At 44.8% G+C, this 19,095-nt stretch overlaps 1 protein-coding gene across 1 annotated transcript in view; it reads right to left on the bottom strand.

Moving 5' to 3' along the window:
- The window catches only part of trappc6b (trafficking protein particle complex subunit 6B), a 30,172-nt gene that overhangs the window by 2,236 nt on the left and 8,841 nt on the right, over positions 1 to 19,095 (bottom strand). Inside the window, exons 3-5 of the mRNA XM_075475429.1 lie at positions 14,223 to 14,340; positions 8,609 to 8,692; positions 7,500 to 7,593 (exon numbers count right to left, since the gene is read on the bottom strand). Coding sequence (XP_075331544.1) covers positions 7,500 to 7,593; positions 8,609 to 8,692; positions 14,223 to 14,340 — 296 coding nt within the window. The remainder of the gene's footprint in view (positions 1 to 7,499; positions 7,594 to 8,608; positions 8,693 to 14,222; positions 14,341 to 19,095) is intronic.

Here is a 19,095-nt window from a genome sequence, read left to right as displayed (position 1 = left end):
ACACTGAAGGACCTGAGCCGTCTCAGGAAGAGGAGCCCTTCTTGAATCTTCAGAGACCTGATGTAGACCTGATGAAGATTTCTACCTCTCTGCTACACTTCAAGTTAGCTGACTTACATTTTGTTCTGTTATCTGTGGTAACCGAGTGTCTCTGTATAAATCCATTCAATCCACACGGAGGCAGGGAAACAGTTTAGTCATTCTTTACTTGAGAATACAGACGGCAAAACGACAACATCCAAACTGGGGTGTTCACCACTAAAAAGCCCCCGGCGGGGCAACCCCCATTTAACTACAGTTCCGTCCCCAATAGTTTCCAGTATATAACACTTCTCCCCCTTTAAATGTAAACATATTATGGCACAAATTAAAAACAGTTGTACCTCTCTGTCTAAACTTGGTTTGAACTTAAAGTGCTTAGGCTGTTACCTGACTTAACAACATCACAAACATTATGGGTTACCAGGCCAGTCTGTCTGGAGGCCTATGTGGCCTTGTTGATCTCCTAAGGTCTGGTGTTCCCCCGAGCTGGGTTGGCCTGGGGGCCAGCAGAGTGGTCGGAGCTGCTGGTTGGGCCAGCGGAGTGGTCGGAGCTGCTGGTTGGGCCAGCGGAGTGCCCGGAGCTGCTGGCTCTTCAGGTGTCACCTGGTCTTCTTCTGGTGCCTGGGGCACTTCAGCTGGGCCTGCAGGGCTGAACACACTGTCCTTGTGTGCCACACGTTGAGGCCCCTCCCCTCCTGCATCATAGCGGTCACGTAGATGATCCTGGTGCCTCCGCACCTGCCTGCCATCTAACAAATCCACAACAAAAGACACAGGTCCTGTCTGGTGCTGAATAACTCCTGGCAGCCAGGGCAGACCAGTAGCAAAGTTTTTAACATAAACCTGATCACCTGGCTGAAAGATTCTGTCTTTTGCATGCTGGTCCCGCCTCAGCTTCTGTTTGTCCTGCGACCGGACCACTCTCTCACCGACGTCTGGATGCAGGAGATCGAGGTGAGACTTTGGCCTCCTTCCCAAAAGCATCTCTGCTGGTGATACCCCCGTTGTGGTGTGTGGAGTAATCCGGTACTGGAAAAGTAAACGAGAGAGCTTGGTTTCCAGAGAATGTCCTGTCATCTTTTTCAATCCATCTTTTAGCGTTTCCACAGCTCGCTCTGCTAGTCCATTTGAGGAGGGGTGATAGGGGGCAGTGCAGACATGTCGGATCCCATTTTTTTCCATAAACTCTTTGAAAATTTCACTGGTGAAAGTGGGACCATTGTCTGTCACCACCGTGTCTGGTAATCCATGTGTAGCAAAGATGCTTCTGAGCTTGTCAGTGGTGACAGCCGCTGTCATATTTGACATGATATGTGCATCGAGCCATTTCGAATGTGCATCCACCAGCACCAGGAAGGTCTGGCCCATAAACGGACCTGCAAAATCCAGATGGAGCCTGGACCAAGCACGGCCCGGCCACTGCCACGGGTGCAATGGGGCCGACGCCGGCATCTTCTGGTTGCTTTGGCATTGTGCACATTTGATTACCTTTTCTTCTAAAGCATTGTCCATCCCAGGCCACCATACGAATGACCTGGCCAGGCTTTTCATCCGAGAAACTCCTGGGTGGGCATCATGCAGGGCATCCATCACCTGTGCCTGGCCTGGGAGGGGGACGATCACTCTGGAGCCCCAGAGGATACAGCCATCCAGAACACTCAGTTCTAACTTGCGCTTTGCATATGGCTTGAATCTCTCCTCCCCTACTGCTACTGGCCAGCCCTGCATCACCCACCTCTTTACTTGTGATAGCACTGGATCCCTTTCAGTCCATTGTTTGATCTGTGTTGCGGTCACTGGTGTGTTTGCCAGTCTGTCCATCAGAAAAACTGACTCTGGTGGGAAAACGGGGTGGCTTGGTGTGTCGGGGAGTGGCAGGGTGCTGAAAGCATCAGCATTTGCATTCTCACTACCTGCCTTATACACTATGTGGTATTGGTAGGCAGACAGGGTCAGTGCCCATCGCTGGAATTTTTGCAGATGCCATCGGGGGAATGCCTTTTATCTCACTGAATAGACCCATTAAGGGCTTATGGTCTGTGAAAATGTCGAAACGGTGACCATAGAGGTACTGGTGAAAACGTTTCACCGCAAAGACTACAGCTAGTCCTTCTTTCTCCAGTTGTGAGTACCCTTTTTCTGCTGCGGTCAGTGTACGTGGTACGTAGCTGATGGGCTTTTCAGATCCATCCTCCAGTCGGTGTGAAAGGACCGCCCCCACACCATAGGGGGACGCGTCGCAAGACAGGATGACCTCCTTTGCAGGGTCAAAGTGCACCAGCAGTCGGTCTGAATGTAACAGTCTTTTAACCTGCTGGAATGCCTCCACTTGGGCCTGCTGCCATTTCCACGAACTGTCTTTGTGCAGCAGCTGGTAGAGTGGAGCCAGAACAGTGGAGAGATCAGGTAAGAATTTACCGTAATAGTTCACTAGCCCCAGGAAGGACCCGAGCTCTGTTACATTCTTTGGGCTTGGGGCCTCCTTTATCGCCCTCACCTTCTCTACCACTGGGGACAAACCCTGCGCCGAAATCCGATGGCCCAGGTATGTGACACTCTGAGCTTGGAAAACGCACTTGCTGCGCTTGAGGCGCAGTCCCGCCTCAGACAGTCTCCTCAGTACCTGGTCAAGGTTTTGCAAATGCTCCTCCTCTGTTTTTCCTGTGACCAAAATATCATCCAGGTACACGGCCACATGTGGAAGGTTTTGAAACAGGTTGTCCATCGTGCGTTGGAAGATACCTGGGCTGGATGCGACACCGAATGCCAGGCGGTTGTACTTGAACAGTCCTTTATGCGTGTTAACAGTCACATATTGTTTTGACTCCTCATCTAACAGAAGTTGTTGGTACGCATGGCTCATATCCAGCTTTGTGAATGTTTGTCCACCTGCTAACATTGCGAACAAATCCTCCACTCGAAGCAGCGGGTATGTGTTGAGTTGGGAGGCCTGGTTAATTGTCAGTTTGTAATCTCCACAGATTCGCACTCCGCCATCTTCCTTCACCACTGGCACTATTGGCGCTGCCCAGTTGGAGAATTTCACCGGCTCAATTACACCTACTTTCTGCAGCCGCTCTAACTCCGCCTCCACTTTCACCCTCATGGCGTATGGCACCTAGCCTGGCGACGCCATCCTACGTACTTCCGCCCAAAGATTTTGGCTCCGCACATAGTCTGGCCAAATCCCCCTACCTCGGTTCGCTCAGTGTTTTGCCAATCAGCAAACAGTTGCGAGTGGTGACACAGAACTCACGCGCGGAGTCCATTGTAGTCCATATAATTGTAGTTCAACCGCAGCGGAAATAAACATGGCGACGGAAGAACGCTAGAAGCTATCCATGAAGTTGTCTCAACTCTGGAGAGCATTACACAATTAAAACGAGAGCAAGAGGAATGCCTCTTCAATATTGTTAGTGGCAAGGATGTCGAAGCTCTCCTTCCAACTGGCTTTGGGAAAAGTTTGATTTATCAAATGGTACCGGTATAATGAAAGCGGATGTAGGAAGCGTGATTCGCGAGCTAGAGCCTCGCGAGAGTAAGCATGAACCTCGGCGCATAACCTACGTCATTTCTAAACATTATGATTGGTTAAGGGAACTCCGTTACTCCAATGAATTTAAGTTGCTGGGTAAGGTCCCGCCCTCCATGGAAACGGATTCCTCTTGGGTTTTCCCAGACTGTTTGACAGAGTCAACAGTCGGCTTTCGCCCAGGCTATATGGCACTGGACGTGGCTTGAAAAACTGAGGCTGAGCTTTGGGGTCCACAGACAATTTCACTGTGGTGCCCTGGAGGGTGCCCAGCTCATCCTTGAACACATCTGCATACTTGGCTATTATGTCTTGCACTGCTGTCATGTGCTTCACTTCTCCCCAGATGTTCCCCCACTGCAAGCAAATTTTCTGTAGTATATCCCGACCCAGCAGACTAGGTCCCTCCCCTTGGACAACTAACAGCGTCCCTGCTGTCTTCTGTCCTTCGTAAGCAATATCCACAGCAATTGCCCCAATGATGGGAATGCACTCACCCGTATACGTCCTCAATCGCATGTCAGACTTTTTTAGAGCAGGTGCCTCTGCTGCTTTCCAGAGTTGGTGATATGCATTTTCACTAAGCACTGACACTGAAGCCCCAGTGTCCACTTCCATTTTCAGCTCCGCTCCATTCACCTTCAGTGTAGCGTAGATGGGCTCCGCCCTGGGCTGGCTGATGGCATGGATGTGGAACATGTTATATGAACACTCTTCCTCTTCCTGAGGCTCATCCTCCTGCAAGTGATGTGCAGACTTGTTTGGCTTTCCACCCCATTCCTGCTTTTGTTTGTTTTTCATGCCCCTGCACACTTTGGCTATGTGACCCTTTTTCTGACCATTGTGACACACAGAGTCTTTGAAACCACAGTCATTTGCAAAGTGTGGTCCCCCACAACGGTAACACTCAACTGACTTTTGCTGTTTACCTTTTTTTTCATTGGTCACGTGATGAACAGCGTCGGGGGGTTGCGCCGTCCCACTTGCTTGTTGAGTACTTTTGGTGTTAATTGCCGCCGTTTCCATTGCCTGGGCGATCTCCAGTGCTTTTTTGAAAGGGAGCTTGGCTTCACCCAACAACCGACGTTGAATACTGTCGTCATTAATTCCACAGACTAATCTGTCACGTAGCATGTCACTTAGTAAATCACCAAACTCGCAGTGCTCGGATAAGGCCCTGAGTTCGGCCACAAATGCAGCCACTGACACTCCCTGCTTGCGTGAATGCGTGTGGAATTTAAAGCGCTGAACAATCACTGATGGCTTGGGGTTGTGGTGGTCTTGAACTAGCTTAACTATGTCCTGGAAGCTTTAAGTCTCCCGGTTTCCGCGGCGACGCCAAGTTACGAATCAATTTGTAAGTCTTGGCACCGCATACACTGAGGAGAACTGACTGCTGTTTGGAGTGGTCATTAATGTCATTTGCCACGAAAAAGTGTTGCAGTCTCTCGACATATTCCACCCAATCTCCGTCAGTCTCCACATACTCACTGAGCGTCCCAACCGTTGACATCATTCTGACTTAAAGTTCGTTGCTCCTTTTAAACTTCCCGTTCACTCCTTTTTAATCCACTTATTTTAATCCTCGTCGCCAGTGTGGTAACCGAGTGTCTCTGTATAAATCCATTCAATCCACACGGAGGCAGGGAAACAGTTTAGTCATTCTTTACTTGAGAATACAGACGGCAAAACAACAACATCCAAACTGGGGTGTTCACCACTAAAAAGCCCCCGGCGGGGCAACCCCCATTTAACTACAGTTCCGTCCCCAATAGTTTCCAGTATATAACATTATCCATCTATAACAACAGCTGATCTTTAATAATAATTAATACTGCAGGGATATAATTTCCCTTCAGTATTATTGAATCAAACAGACTTAAAGGCTGAAGTTTACAAGAGAAGCACAAACAGCTCTGACAATGGACTTAAAAAGCTACATTTGAGAAATGTGACTGAAAGGTTTGGAAAAGACCAGAAGATGAACAAACTGTATGAACACTGTGTATCGTTCATTCATTCCATTTTCCAATGTTTGTTTCCGAAACTAACAATAAAGGTAACAACTTCTCAGATTGTATTTGGTTTTTTTCATCTGAGCCAGAAGTTATCTCTGATTGAGAAAGGATTTTATGTAGAACAGTGTTTTTGTTGCCACCAGTGTGCGTAGCTCACAGAACTGCAGCTGAACTGATATGGCTGACCAACAAATTACATCATCTGGGCTCTCTGCTCTTCAACACGAGTTGAGTCCTCTTCTTAACTGTGGTATATTACATTCAATAATAATAATGAAGTTAAAGTGTGATTTATCACACGAGCAGAGGGATGGAAGTACGATCAGCTGCTCAGTGAGCTTTGTTGAGTCAAAGTCGGCTCCATTTTAACCTGCTGATCACATGGTTAGGGTTAGGGATTTATGAGCTGTGTTCAGTTTCAGATTATGTCAGTTAAAAGCTCCATCCTTCCACTGATTGTGTCCCTGATGATCTGTCAGACAATCCCACTGAAAGTCTTTACACTGAATACATGTCAGACTGATCCAAAGAACCTTAACACAGGGACATCTTACCAATCATTCAATCTGGAAACTGGTTGGTAAGCAGAAGAAAAACTCAGGCCTTTAGAGCAGAACTCAGTGTTGGATTAAAAAGCAAGGGAACGGGTTCTGTATAAAACCTGCTGAGCTGTACCTTATGACACCAAAGAAGCTTCAGGTTACAGGAAACCTAACGGCAGGCTGAGCATTACATTGTCTTGGAAACCACGCCCATCAAAGTGGGCTGTATGCGCTGTAGCTAAGTTTTTCAGAATTTATCCGGATTTTCTGACAGTTCTGTTCTATACAGCTGATATTGGGCCAAACACACATCTGAAAATGAGTTCATCTAAAGCCATGAAAAAAAATCTATTGAACAATGATCTTAGCTTCACTTTGATTTGGATGATTCTCAGCTGTGTGCAGCTCCACACAAACACCAGGCAGATATTAACTCACTACTTTGCAGCACTAACAGTTTTCTGATCAGTCTTCTCGTCTTAATGATTTCCATTTTCTCCCTGTTCACACAACCTGCTGCTCTGAAGAAGAAGCATGAAAGGACTATAAAAAATGCTTTTTTATGTCCAGTCCGCAAACACAGATCACAATCAGTGTTGGTTATCATTTTGAATAATGGTTCAGGTTTTGTGGAGCAGCGAACACAAAGAAAGTGTGGCTGTGTGGAACTGTGAAGGCCAGCAGAAAAGTGTGTTTAGGCTCAGTGTTGCTGTTTAACTCCAGCACGGCTGCATTTAAACTGAAACTAAAGAGTCCTCTGGTTAGTGCCGACTGAATCCATGAAGTCCCAGACTTCAGCTCAGCTGGATTGTTGCTGGCTCATCATCTGATGCTCTGTAGCTACACCAACATGAGTGATCTGCTCTTGTGGGCACATGATAGTTCACATGGGAAGAAGGATAACTGAAAAATACGGAAGAGTATTAGGGCCAGGCATAAGAAAAAATAATAATATTTTGCCTGTCGAGATTAAAGTCGAAATGTCGAGAATAAAGTCGTTTCACCATTTCGACTTTATTCTCGACAGGCAAAATATAAATATTTTTTCTTATGCCTGGCCCTAATACTCTTCCGTAGAAAAGAGAAGCATTATCTTGTTCATGAGGATATTTGTGGATGAATATTCTCTAAAGAAAGAGAGAAGACATGATGAGACTCTAAGACACATTAATACAGTTGGGGGGGACAGAACAGATAAATGATTGTCCTCAGCCCTTACTTTTTGTTGTAGTTTGAAGATGGAATGAGCAAATGATACACGCATTGTTCAAATCACATCTTTTTTATCCTAATAATGTTTCCTAAGAACATGACTAAACATTCTGAGCCTCTGACTGAATGATGTCCAAATGATGTGCGTCTTACAAGCCGGCATAACAGACACCTCCACAGTCACAATGCTCTTCACTCCCAGGCTGGACAGAGCTCCTCTCACCAGACCACAGGTGAAGGCCACGTACTGCAGACAGAAAAACATTCAACAGGGTCAGGGTCCACACAGGAACGTTCCAGAACAAATAATCCTGTCAGAGCTCACTGAAGTGTCAGGCCTGCAAAGCTCCAATGAAACCAGGAAGTCTGCTCCAGCTTCATTCAATCACAATCTAATTTTACACATTTTTTGTTTGTTTGTTTGTGCCTTAAAGCATAACCCCTGTAAAATGCTTGGAAACTAAAATTCTATTGTTTTAAATCATATCGTGTTAATGTGACCTCTGCCATAGAGGTGGTGATGCCCTGTGGATAAAATCAGTTGACGAACAAGGAAGTATGCCTGAGCCATCCATCCATCCAGCCATCCATCCATCCATCCAGCCATCCATCCATCCAGCCATCCATCCAGCCATCCATCCAGCCAGCCTGCCATCCATCCATCCATCCAACCTTTCACGCACACTGCATCTTCTCAGCATCTCTCTCTGTGCAGAAACAGGAGGAAGTACTGCTTAGCTCCATTCATTTCTACAAAGTCTTGGGTGGTTTTATTTGTGCCAAAAGAATAGCTGCTGTGAAACAGTCAGACACTTGTGTTTTATTGCTCTGAGCTCTGCTTCCTCTTTCAATCAGGAGCTCCAAAAATGGACGTCTGAGTCTGAATGTTGCATTTACAAATTGTAGCTACTGTTCCTGGGGTCCCACCGACAGTTAATACATATTTGAGAATATTCAACCTGAGATGACTGATTCAGAAGGGTGGGAATACTCCACCACCCCAGTGGGGCATGTTTTTGGGACTGAATTGTGTTCCCTGAACTCTTCTTAGCTTACACTGGAAGTGCTTTGGTGAGTGATACTGGTGCATGCTGATTCATTTATGGTTTATTCAGCTTTACCCAACTTTTGTCATCATCATCATCATCATCATCATCATCATAAAACAAACAAACAGTCAAACAATTTCTCATTTGTTTTTGTGACATTTTACAAAACATCGAACATTTTTTTAAGCAGGGTTAAAAAGTTAACCACAGCACCTTTGGGGCGAGTTCCAGATACTGTTTTCCAGCCGATAGATGACTCAGTAAACGGAACTTGTTGTCCTGCAGAACATATATGCCCTGAAACACATCACAACGGCATCAGTGTTTAAAGACAAGACAAAATAGTAAGTCACCACTCACAAGTTTACATGTAATCATCACTGGCACTGAGTTTTTCTTGAATAGGAATGACTGTAAAGCATGGATTCATAAATAAGAACAGGACTTTGGGAAGTCAGCACTTTGTTCACTCCATAACTGATGGGGCTATTATTCACCTGTGTCTAAGTTTCTCCTGTCGAGTTGATGGTTTGAGGTTATGCTGAGCAAATTTGAGGTATTCCGTCTGCTTTGTGCAATATACTGGATCCACTTGTAGCCAAACAATTCCAGAGCATGACGCTACCACCTCCATGTTTAAACCTTGGTGTAGTCCATCCATTTTCAGCCAGGATGCTGTGGAGAGGATGTTTATTATTCTCCAAAACAGAATCTAACTTCCTTCTCATCCGTTTCTCCACCACAGCACTGAGAGGGTCCAGCCTTCTGCCTACAACAGCACCAGCCTTTTTCACCAGTTTGTCCAGGCGCCTACAGTTTGTGTCTGTAGTGCAACTCCCCCAGCAGACAGCAGCATAGAACAGTGCACTCTCAGTGATAGTGTGATAAAACATGCACATCATGTCACTGCAGACATTGAAGGACCTGAGCCGGCTCTGGCCCCTCCTGTACACGGCTGCTATGTTGGCAGACCACTCCAGTTTATTATCCAGCACCACCCCCAGGTATCTGCAGGTCTGAACAGTCTCTATCTCCCCTCCATCAATGCAGACTGACTGGTATGGGGTTTTAGATCTCCCGAAGTCCACCACCAGCTCTTTGGTTTTGGTGGTGTTCAGGAGCAAACAGTTATTTTTGGTCCAGTCAGTAAAGACCTCCACAAGGTCCCTGTACTCCTTCTCCTGTTCACCATGCACACATGCCACAACAGCCGTATCATCAGAATACTTCTGAATGTGGCAGGACTCTGAGTTGTACCTGAAGTCTGATGTGTACAGGGTGAAAAGAAAAGGAACCAAAACAGTACCCTGCGGAGCACCAGTACTGCATTCCAGTGTTCCAGAAACACATTTCCCCATCCTGACATACTGTGGTCTGGCAGACAAATAGACTATAATCCATGATGTCAGGGAGGGGGCCACACCCATACCGAGCAGCTTGTCTCTCAGTATGGGAGGCCGTATGGTGTTGAAGGCACTGGAGAAGTCAAAGAACATGATTCTCACATATGAACCAGGCACACCCAGATAAGCATGTGCCCGATGCAACATGTACAGAATCACGTCTTCCACTCCTGTGTTTCTGGTAGGCAAACTGGAGGGGGTCAAGAGCCTCAGCAACCTGCAATCTCATGCGACCAACAAGGAGTCTCTCCACGGTCTTCATGATATGAGATGTCAGAGCCACCGGTCTGTAGTCATTCAGCTCCACCGGTTGCCCTAATTTGGGCACCGATATGAGACAAGAAGTTTTCCACAGTACTGGGACTTTTTCCATCTGAATGCTCATATTGAAGAGCCTCTGAAGAGGGACTGCTAGTTGACCAGCACAGTCCCTCAGAAGCCTTGGACAGACTCCATCTGGGCCTGAAGCCCTCCCTGAGGTTGTAGCGGAGGGATGGCGACAGGAGTGATGTTGCTATCAACCATGGGGATGGGGGTGCAGCTGGACAGAGGAGGGCTAGTGGTGGGAGTTGCTGCAGAGGTGGAGGTGCAACTGGGGTCAGGATGCCTGGTGGTGGAAGCTGCCGTAGAGGTGGAGGTGCAGCTGGGGTCAGGAGGCCTGGTGGTGGAAGCTGCCGTAGAGGTCACCAATTTAGTTTCCACCAATTAACCTGACATGCATGTTTTTGGGTGGTGGGAGGAAGAGAACCCATGCAAACACAGGAAGAACATGAAAACTCTACACAGAAAGGATCCAACCAGGATCCCTCTGCTGTGAGGTGACGGTGCTAACCCCCATACCATCAAGGACACTGGCTTTAAACCTTTCTCTGAGAACAGCCTGATGCTCTGTCTCATCTTTGTAGAACCAGACGTCAGTTTTTCCCAAATGCAGCTGGAACGTGGACTCATCTGACCACAGAACCCGTGTCCACTGTCTTTCTGTCCATCTGAGATGAGCTGGTGTCCAGAGAACTGGGCCGTGTTTCTGCCCAGTTTCAAGATACAGTTCCGGATGCAGCGTGGACCGTTAGTACCATTAAATGCAAAGAAAATTCAAGCAATGAGCTCTACTACTCCAGTGATTTTGGACTACTCTCCTTGTCCCAGTAGACATGCATGCTAGGGGCAGTTATTGACTGAAATACGTATGTATGACAATGTGATGCTGTGGACTGTGAGAGAAAAGATTCAAGACGTTCTGCTGCCTCTAACGTCCTCTGTGGGAGATCATGGCACCTGTGAGAGACAGACGCCGTCTTTAAGCTACTTTAATGGTGATTCTGTCAGATGAGGCTGTGGTTCTAAAATCAGGATTTTATTAGAGCAGAGCGACAGTCTGGAAATGCTTTAGTGACCACCAGTTGATACGTAGTCTTAACGGGCTGATTTTCAGTCTGACAAAGGAAACAGAAAAATATGGGAATGAGAGCAGCTTTATTGGGAATTCAGCTGGATTAATGTACACTTTACTGTTTTTACTAAAAGATGCAGATCATCTCATGGTTATTCTTAGTCGTTACCAGCTTCTTCTTCTTTTGTACATTGGATGTGAACTTTGAAGCATGTGGGAGCAGAGTATCAATGCAAAGTGATTCTACTCTCAACCTCATTGTCTGGATGAAGTATGATTTTGTACATGTACAGTTGGACAAACATGTTTACATGCATTTTACAAGTTAAAGATGGAAGTTCTTTGCAGTCTTGCATTAGGTTATATTTTTTGGATCTCACTGATTTTGGCTGAAAGTGGTGGACAGACAAAATTGCATCTGGTTGCAAATCAGAAACAGCGCTGATGGGAGTGTTCAGTTACTGATCTACAAACACGGGAAGAGCCAGCTTATTTCAATGCTGAGCAAAGCAGTCCAACAGAGGTCCCAAACAGGCAGAGCTGCTGGTGATCAGGAGCCTGTAGTTCCAACACAGGACATATAGGCATGAACCCCATTACCTGTTCAGGTACAACATTTCAAATGATCTCGCTGGCTCAGATAAAAATCAGCTCTACTTTGATAAATTAACTCTTCTGTGAATGTCACCAGACTTCAGTTTTTCTACATTTTTGTGTTCTTATAGTTTGGGATCAGACTGCAAGTGAGGAAGAGTCATTCCTTTGTAACTCTGTCAGCTGTTGTCTCCACAACTTTGCTGTATGTCCTGTGACTAAGGGTTAGTCATACGGATCAGACAGGATCAGATGCAAAGATCTCAGTGGACACACCTTTCAGAGTTAGTGCTGTGCCTCAGAGTTTGAGCAGATCCTGGAAGATGCTCCTTTTCTCCCAGATCCTGAGACGCTAACCTGTCACCACATAACCTGCTGAGTCCTACAGAACAGTGTTACTGGAACATTATAGACAATTTTCAATCTGTTTTTGCTTTTCTAAAAGAAAAACATTTTTGGAGTTTGTTGCTGCATCAAATAGTATATCCATTTATATTTTTGAAATGACAAAGAGGCAGCTCAGTGAAGACACTGGAATTTATTTCTCTGTTCTTGTGTCTGTTAAAGGAATGGTTCGGCGTAAAATGATAATTTGAGCATCACATGGTCATGCCACATAATTTATATGGGTGATGAGCCTTTCTCCGAAAGACCGCGGCATTCCGAAGTTGGCTATTTTGAAATGTTTTGTTAGAAACGCAGCCAATGCAACTGTACGGGGCCAATTTGGAAAATATAAGAAATCGGTTGTTTTTCCGTGATAAACAAGCTCAAAAGCGCTACATACTTCAGCTGTGTCATAACAAAGGCCTCGTCAAGCAAACCGAGGCACAGAGAAGTTCATCGGACCACACAGCCTTTCACTGGCTTGTGTTTTCACCGGTTGTCGTACCACCATGTACCTCCAGTACGCGACCGAGCAGAAGCGCCCACTGACGCTTGCTCCGCACATCTCTGTTGTTCCTCCCGTTCCCGCAACTCCTCGTCTGTATATTCGGGCTCAAACAAGTATGGTTGGCCTTCAAACGCAAATGGCTCGTCTTCGAAAAAATTATGGTCGTCTTCTGCCATATTTGCGTCTCAGCCTCCCTTTGATAACTTGAAGCAGTAGGCCTACATCCGGGTCAGACTAGGAGTTGGAACTACCGGTGATGCCTCAAAAAACACTAGCCAGTGAAAGGCTGTGTGGTCCGATGAACTTCTCTGTGCCTCGGTTTGCTTGACGAGGCCTTTGTTATGACACAGCTGAAGTATGTAGCGCTTTTGAGCTTGTTTATCGCGGAAAAACAACCGATTTCTTATATTTTCCAAATTGGCCCCGTACAGTTGCATTGGCTGCGTTTCTAACAAAACACTTCAAAATAGCCAACTTCGGAATGCCGCGGTCTTTCGGAGAAAGGCTCATCACCCATATAAATTATGTGGCATGACCATGTGATGCTCAAATTATCATTTTACGCCGAACCATTCCTTTAAATAAAGGTTCAGGTGAATGAAGTCTTTATTGCATCCATCCATCTTTGATTCCTGCCTTATCCAACTCATGGTCACAGTAGGGGTGGGCGATATGTATCATTTGCGAAATTATCGTGAATGTTGATCCCCGTTAAAGGATTTAAAGTGTCCTGTATTGTTATTTTTCGTCACAACCTCCCCGAGTCGGGAGTGGGTAATTTGCGCGCCTGCTGCCTTCCTTGGATGTGGTAGCCGTTTCTCAGGCTCCTATCTCCGGAGGGAGAAGTAGCCTGAGAAACGGCTCGAGGTTATCTAGAGTCACCAAAGCGACCGGGGCACCCCGAGAGGCACCTCGCATGGGTTTTAGGTCTGATAAATGCACGCATCCCCGAAGGTCAGCGCTCGTTTTGCATGTATTAGCTCTAGAATTGCCACAGTTATCCAAGTAACGGTAGAGCGATCAAAGGAACCATAACTGATTTAATGAGCCATTCGCAGTTTCACTGTACCGGCCGTGTGTGCTTAGACTTGCATGCTTGTGTTCATTTTATTGTGATCTTAACGCAAGTTTTAATTTTTTTTTAAATATCGTCAAAATATCTTTATCGTGAAAATCCTAAAAAATATCGAGATATTTTTTTTGCCCATATCGCCCACCCCTAGGTCACAGTAGCTTTTTATAGCATTTTAGAACAGTTCTCAACGTTTCAAGAGACAAAGTTTGTATAATTGACACTTTTCAGAATTCTGAGTCCAGAAAATCCACTTTACATTAAATGTTTTTTTTTATCCAAGATGTATTTTGTGCAATCATTACAGTTCAAAGAAAAGAATAAAAGACAAATATTGCTGTGTTATTAATGCCAGTGATAAGTGTAGACCCGATCAATACAGATGAAAAAATGTTTAAAAGGAACTTCAGAGTTGAAGGTCTACTTCAACTTTAACATGGATCAAAGAAACAGAGTAGACTCAGTACTACCTGGTGATTAGTTCGGAGGTTGTCGATTTGCTTTTTGAACACACAGGTCCAGAAGTCTTTGCATATGAACTTCATGATGTCCAGCTCATCTTTGAACCGAGCCGTGTCTTTTGTTAATCTAGACAAGAGCAGAAGCTTTTAGAATAAAGGCCAGCATAACAAAACCGTTTCCTTCAATCACAGTCGCTGCCACAGTAAGGACAAATATCTCCATTCAAAGACAAAGGCCCAATTTCAAAGGTTTAATACTTTAGAATTAGAATTAGTACAGTGTTGCTCTATATTTGAATTTTCAGCAGCTATTCACATCACAGGTGATATTCTTATGGTGCATTATCCTGTCCATGTGCTTTTCACAGCCTATTCAACCAAAAAGAAAGAAATGTGTATTTATGTAGGTTTCTTCTTCATGCTCATAGGTACCAACCATAAGTGGCACAAACCAGAGATCAGAGGGCTGCTGATTGGTTAAATCCATCCCGGCAGAAAAAGAATGATTCTAAAAAACTAAAGTACAAACAGAGCTGATCATCTCTTGCTTATGAATACAAAGTCAAACTTACTGTTGCAAAAGACAAAAGAGTAGGAATGATTTGGTTTGGTGTGTTTTTCCCTTTCTGGGAGTAAAACCATAAATGTGTATATTTCCCCACTGTGCCACCATCAAAAAAAGAGCTCCTACCTCAAAGCTCAAAATATGGAGCGGAGTGAATAAGTGTGAAGTGAATGAGTTCCATGAAGTGTCCTCTAAGATATCAGCGACTGTGTCAATAAACTAAGACTGAATGGAACAGGTTTGATAACAGGAGCTGAGTTTTTTAAGACCTGCAGCTTCATGAGCCTCCACAGAGAGAGTCGAGCATATTTACATATGAGGAAACAAAAGTACCCATTTCTCACAGCTATCAATAATTCCCTGCTTAAGGACAGAATGTCTCCAGTTTTTTGCACCTCAGACACGTGGTCTGTCATGCAGCAGCTGCTTTTCATCAGCACCTGAGCTCCATCTTAGCTGTGGGAACAGGTAGGATGTACTGTTGGAGATTCTGAGCTGCCAACTAAAAAAAATTAATCTTCATTTTCTGTTTTTCTGCATATACTCAAAGGTTTGAATTACAAGTTGGAATACAGATACAGACACCACCGTTTTTGTATTGAAGATGAGAAACAAGTAGTTCTATAAAAAATCTGAAACTATTTTGTATAGAAGAAGAAGGAGGAGAGAAAGAAGAGGAACAAGAAGATCTTTCAAAGGAAATGTATTTAAACACAAGATGCCACAGGGAGCAGACATGCTGTGACCGTCTCCACACAGGAAGCTGCGGAAGGCTACAGTCCTCGCTGCAGCTGGCCCCGGTTCGAGTCCCGCATCGGACTCCCTTTGCTGCATGTCGTCCCCGTCCCCCCCACAAAGAAACCACAAAGACACCTGGCAACTCATCACGTTCCACACTGGAAAGAATCTGATTCTGGGACCAAACAGCTGCAACAGTCCTCGTCAGATCATCGTGCAGTTCATCAGCAGACATTTCAGGGATGAACTTTGGTGACCCAGTCTGCAAAGATCTGAACAACTTTGCTTTGTGGAAGATCTCCCCAAAGAAGGCAGTGTGGTCCAAGGTCCAACGAGCAAGAAAGGCAGGACGGAAGGCCGTGTTCCTGCATTGATGGACCAAGAGTCGCACTGTAATCAGGTCCAGGACATTATCCCATGAAATGGGAGTTTAGAAAAGAGAAGATTATGATGTTTCGATTTTATTACGGTTATATATATATATATATATATATATATATATTTTTTTTTTTTTTTCCCCTCTTCTTTGATTGCTTTTAACTGTGTGTTTTAATTTCCATTCTCTTTAAATTGCTTGTTTTTATGCTGCTTTATGATGTTTTTTTAAATGCCTTATCTTTATGTAAAGCACATTGGGCCTCATGCAAGAACATTTTCGTATTTTTATTCTAAATTTCTCTCACTTTTTTTCGTAAGAAGGTCTCGTACGAACACGCCACGTCAGATTCAACAAGCGCTCTTAACTTCAGAAAAAGTGTGTAAACGACCTGCGTAAATGATGAATCCCACTCGTGCGTATTTAAGTGCACGTGCACCAGGATAGCAAATTTGTATACTCCACGCCCAAAATGATACCATATAAGGCTGTGCTTCCTCGCTCCTGTGCCAGGAAGTGTGGAGTCATGAGAATGGCATCAAGGTGCAAAAATAACCACTTTACGGACTCTGAGACTGAAGTTCTGCTTTCAGAGATCCAGAAAGGAAAATCTGTCATTTTTAGCAGCGTCAGCAGTGGAATTACAGGACCTGCTAAAGCCAAGAAATGGAAAGTTATTACGAGTGCTGTTAATTGTCACCTGTAGTTCGTAATGTCACCGAAATAAAGAAGAAATGGTTTGATATGAAAATGGCTTAAAAAAAACAAAAAACATCTCGCCATAGCCAGGCGATCGATGACTGCGACTAAAGCCATGCAATCAGTTGTTGCCTCATCATGATGGCACTTTGATGGGGTGGTCAGCAGTGTATGGGAATCTGATGTACCATGGGTGATAACCTGATGAGAGCTTTGATGACCAAGGGGAGCACACGACTCACAGAGGACTGGGACACCCCCGATCTGTCTCCAATCTCCCTCTGAAAGGTTCCAGTGGCCAAAAATCCAAGGGTGGTGAGGACCTGGACGTGTGGTGGAATTGGGTTTGATCGGCGTCTTTCTCTCTGGAGTTGTGGCTCCAGCAAGCTGCATATTTGCAGCAGCAGTCCTTGGTGATCTAAATCGCAATGTCAGCCATTCGTCTGTCTCCACAAGGACATCTACACGGTCTCGGAACACACGCTCTCTTCCAAGAGTCTGACGTGCTAAGGCATCCAAAAGTAGCCGCTGGTTACACTTCCCATTGACCTTGTTATATTCAGAGTCAAATTAACCTTCAATTAGTGCACAATTTAAGTCAAACAGAATAATGTCAGCATAATTATGGGGTATAATGTATATATTTATTTATGTTTGCTTCAAAGTAATTAAATGTACAATCCATAAGTCAAGCAAACTTGATTTGAATAACAGCGGACTATTTTAGGAAACTCCTACAACAGCTCTGGATCACTCGTAAATTCTGTTCATCCCTGAAAGAAAACGTAAAATACGAAAAGATTGGTGAATGCGCAAATTCTCTTAAATCACTCGTATGGACGACTTAAGAACAAATCTGTGTGTACTAACGGTTCTTGCATGAGGCCCATTGAGTTGCCTGTGGTATGAAATGCGCTATATACAGTGCCTTGCGAAAGTATTCGGCCCACTTGAACTTTTCAACCATTTGCCACATTTCAGGCTTCAAACAAAGATATAAAATTTTAATTTGTTGTGAAGAATCAACAACAAGTGGAATGAAATTTATTGGATGTGTCAAACTTTTTTAACAAGTAAAAAACTGAAAAGTGGGGCGTGCAACATTATTCGGCCCCTTTACTTTCAGTGCAGCAAACTCACTCCAGAAGTTCAGTGAGGATCTCTGAATGATCCAATGTTGTCCCAAATGACTGATGATGATAAATAGAATCCACCTGTGTGTAATCAGGTCTCCGTATAAATGCAGCTGCTCTGTGATAGTCTCAGGGTTCTGTTCAAAGCGCAGAGAGCATCATGAAGACCAAGGAACACACCAGGCAGGTCCCAGATACTGTTGTGGAGAAGTTTAAAGCCGGATTTGGATACAAAAAGATTTCCCAAGCTTTAAACATCCCAAGGAGCACTGTGCAAGCAATCATATTGAAATGGAAGGAGAATCAGACCACTGCAATCTACCGAGACCCGGCCGTCCCTCTAAACTTTCATCTGGAACAAGGAGAAGAATGATCAGAGATGCAGCCCAGAGGCCCATGATCACTCTGGATGAACTGCAGAGATCTACAGCTGAGGTGGGAGAGTCTGTCCATCGGACAACAATCAGTCGTACACTGCACAAATCTGGCCTTTATGGAAGAGTGGCAAGAAGAAAGCCATTTCTCAAAGATATCCATAAAACGTCTGGTTTAAAGTTTGCCACACGCCACCTGGGAGACGCACCAAACATGTGGAAGAAGGTGCTCTGGTCAGATGAAACCAAAATCCATCTGTTGGCCACAATGCAAAACGATATGTTTGGCGTAAAAGCAACACAGCTCATCACCCTGAACACACCATCCCCACTTTCAAACACGGTGGTGGCAGCATCATGGTTTGGGCCTGCTTTTCGTCAGCAGGGACAGGGAAGATGGTCAAAATTGATGGGAAGACGGATGGAGCCAAATACAGGACCATTCTGGAAGAAAACCTGTTGTAGTCTGCAAGAGACCTGAGACTGGGACGGAGATTTATTTTCCAACAAGACAATGATCCAAAACATAAAGCCAAATCTACAATGGAATGGTTCACAAATAAACGTATCCAGGTGTTGGAATGGCCAAGTCAAAGTCCAGACCTGAATCCAATCGAGAATCTGTGGAAAGAGCTGAAGACTGCTGTTCACAAGCGCTCTCCATCCAACCTCACTGAGCTCCAGCTGTACAGCAAGAAGAATGGGCAAGAATTTCAGTCTCTGATGTGCCAAACTGATAGACATACCCCAAGCCACTTCCAGCTGTAATTGCAGCAAAAGGCGGCGCTACAAAGTATTAACGCAAGGGGGCCGAATAATGTTGCACGCCCCCCTTTTCAGTTTTTTATTTGTTAAAAAAGTTTGACACATCCAATACATTTCATTCCACTTCATGATTGTGTCCCACTTGTTGTTGATTCTTCACAAAATTTTTTTAATTTTATATCTTTATGTTTGAAGCCTGAAATGTGGCAAAAGGTTGAAAAGTTCAAGGGGG

The sequence above is a fragment of the Odontesthes bonariensis genome, chromosome 10 (genome assembly GCF_027942865.1).
Source record: "Odontesthes bonariensis isolate fOdoBon6 chromosome 10, fOdoBon6.hap1, whole genome shotgun sequence".
NCBI lineage: Eukaryota > Metazoa > Chordata > Actinopteri > Atheriniformes > Atherinopsidae > Odontesthes > Odontesthes bonariensis.
Note: the sequence above shows the minus strand (reverse complement) of the source record. Positions and strands in the feature narration are given on the sequence as shown.